The following is a 2359-nucleotide window of genomic DNA, read 5'->3' as shown; positions in this document are numbered from 1 at the left end:
AAATAGACTCACCTGGAGTTGGACGGCTGAAACAGGCTGCTCGGGTTTGATCCTTGATTCGTCTATGCTTGCAAGCAGCTGGAAATTTTGGGGGTACTGGCTCCAAGAGCTGACGGGCCTGGAAGAAGATCAGCTGAATCCTGCAGACACGCGTTGGTACAAAACCAGGCGGTTCTTGACCAGGATCCGACAAGCCAGACAAAAGATCTTCTGGAGGATCAGTCAGATCTTGTAGAGCCATGGTTTCAAGGACAGATGGATCCGATTGATGATCAGCTGAATTCTGCAAACATGTTTGCACAAAACCAGGCAGTTCTTGACCAGGATCAGACGAACCAGACAAATGGTCTTCTGGAGGATCAGTCCGGACTTGTGGAGCCATGGTTTCGAAGTCAGATGATCTTCCGACTGATGATCAGCGATCCTCGTTGGCACAAAACCAGGCGGTTCTTGACCAGGATCAGGCGAACAAGACAGATGATCTTCTGTCAGATCTTGAGACCATGGTTTCATGGACAGAGGGATCTGACCGATGATCAGCTGAATGCTGCAGAGCCATCGGTTCAAGAATGTTTGGATCCGACTGAGGATCAGCTGAATCGGAGTCGGGTTGTGCACAAAGAGGAGCCACTTTGTTGTGCTTTTTCCGTGTTGATGCACATTTTACAGCCCGCCACAATCTTTTGAAGAGTGTGAGAATGCGTTTCTTCTTCTTTGTGTTTGTTTGATTTTCTAAAAAAACAGAAATGGAAGAGTTAAGAATTATCACCAGATATTACAAGGCACATTCGAACATACTTGTAGGTATTAGATAAACACTCAAAAGTGGGAAAAACAGGACAGAATTGAATTGACAGTAGACCTACCTTCAGCTGGCTTGGGATCAGCTGGATTTTCATCACAGTCTATCGGTGTGATGCTGGACAGACATGGCAGAGGATCAGGTTGATCCTGTAGAGTTATTGGCTCTAGGCCGGACGGGCCTGGCTGTGGATCAGCTGGATGACAGTGTGCTGCTGGTTCGAGATCAGAAGGACCACACTGAAGATCAGCTGAATCTGTGTCCGTCACAAGCTGAGGAGGGGCTGTTTTGTTGCCTCGACGAGTGCTTTTCACAGCAAGCCATGTCTTCTTGAAGAATGCACAAAGGCTTTTCTTCTTGTGTTTAGCTGGTTTTTCTTAAAAAAAAAAAAAAAAAAAAAAAGAAAAAAAGTCATACACACATTTAATATATTAAAACAGGAATTGTTGCAACAAAACTATTTCAGAGAAAGGAATTTTTCACAAGCTTGTTGTTCACCTGCTGGGCTGTTCTCCATAGCTGCTGCTGCAGGAGAAGCCTCTGGATTTGCTCCTGAAGGGTCAGTGATGTTTTTTCTCCAGCTCTTATTGTATTATCTACTAATATTGAACTATTTTTAGACTTGAGCTCCATTGATTACAGACAGAAACACTGGTGCTATAATGAAGCACTGGAAACGTTATTTTGAGTGTTTGTTCACGTGATAATCTTTCTGCTCTGATTCTCACTCAATTGATCACACTAGATTAGATTAAATGTGAGGCGACGATGAATTTATACTGTGGAATGCTTCACTGTGACGTCACGGATTTCACGTGACCAAACCGCATTATTTGAAAAGAGTAGGCTATTATATATATTTAAACAAAAAATGTTCACATAAAAAGCAGAACGCAATATATAATCGCAATTTATTGCTAGACTCAATAACACAAAAATCCGAAATCGGAAATAATTAAAGCTGCAGTTCGTGACTTTTTGCGCTCTAGCGGTTAATAAACAGAGCTTCTTGAGGAAGAACACTGCAGCCGGAACTACTTTTATGGGTACGTCTACGGCGAATCACGCAGGTATGGGGCTACCCGCAGCGGTACTTACCCGAACTAGTCCGAATATAAATGTAACCCGTTTTACGGAATTATATAAATAAGAGGAGGAAAAATATCTACAGGGTCTGAGCTCACCAAATATATGTTATTTATATTAACCACTAGTATTTGGAGTCTCGGGTTCGGGTCTTACACTAAACACAGAATTGTATTAAAAAAATAATTGCGCTTAAGAAATGTGTCTGCACTCGCGATTGAAATGTCAATTCAGTCACCAACTGCTTGAATAAAAACACATACACAGAAATACGTTTCAACAGGTCTTATTTGTATTCAGTGTGCCCTCTTTTGTTATAACACTATGCAGTGTAATTGTCACTTGGTTGACAAAAATATATCAAATATATCACAATTGAATAAAATAAAATAGTCCAAACTATCAGAAGAAATGCGTAACTCCTGAATCAGGTCGAAATGTGTTTGCTTCAGTTCAAATCAGTGTAAGTGT

At 41.4% G+C, this 2359-nt stretch overlaps 1 protein-coding gene across 1 annotated transcript; it reads right to left on the bottom strand.

The window, feature by feature from the left end:
- Positions 1-460: 460 nt before the first annotated feature.
- On the bottom strand, positions 461-1371 carry LOC122329144. The gene is made up of 3 exons (XM_043225350.1): positions 1301-1371; positions 867-1178; positions 461-732 (listed from the first exon to the last, which is right to left on the bottom strand). Exons 1-3 carry the CDS (start codon positions 1317-1319, stop codon positions 461-463), a joined length of 603 nt encoding a protein of 200 aa, XP_043081285.1. The 5' UTR covers positions 1320-1371.
- Between the last annotated feature and the right edge of the window lie 988 nt (positions 1372-2359).

This window comes from Puntigrus tetrazona, chromosome 23, assembly GCF_018831695.1.
Source record: "Puntigrus tetrazona isolate hp1 chromosome 23, ASM1883169v1, whole genome shotgun sequence".
Classification (NCBI taxonomy): domain Eukaryota; kingdom Metazoa; phylum Chordata; class Actinopteri; order Cypriniformes; family Cyprinidae; genus Puntigrus; species Puntigrus tetrazona.
This window is presented reverse-complemented; position numbering and strand designations above follow the sequence as displayed.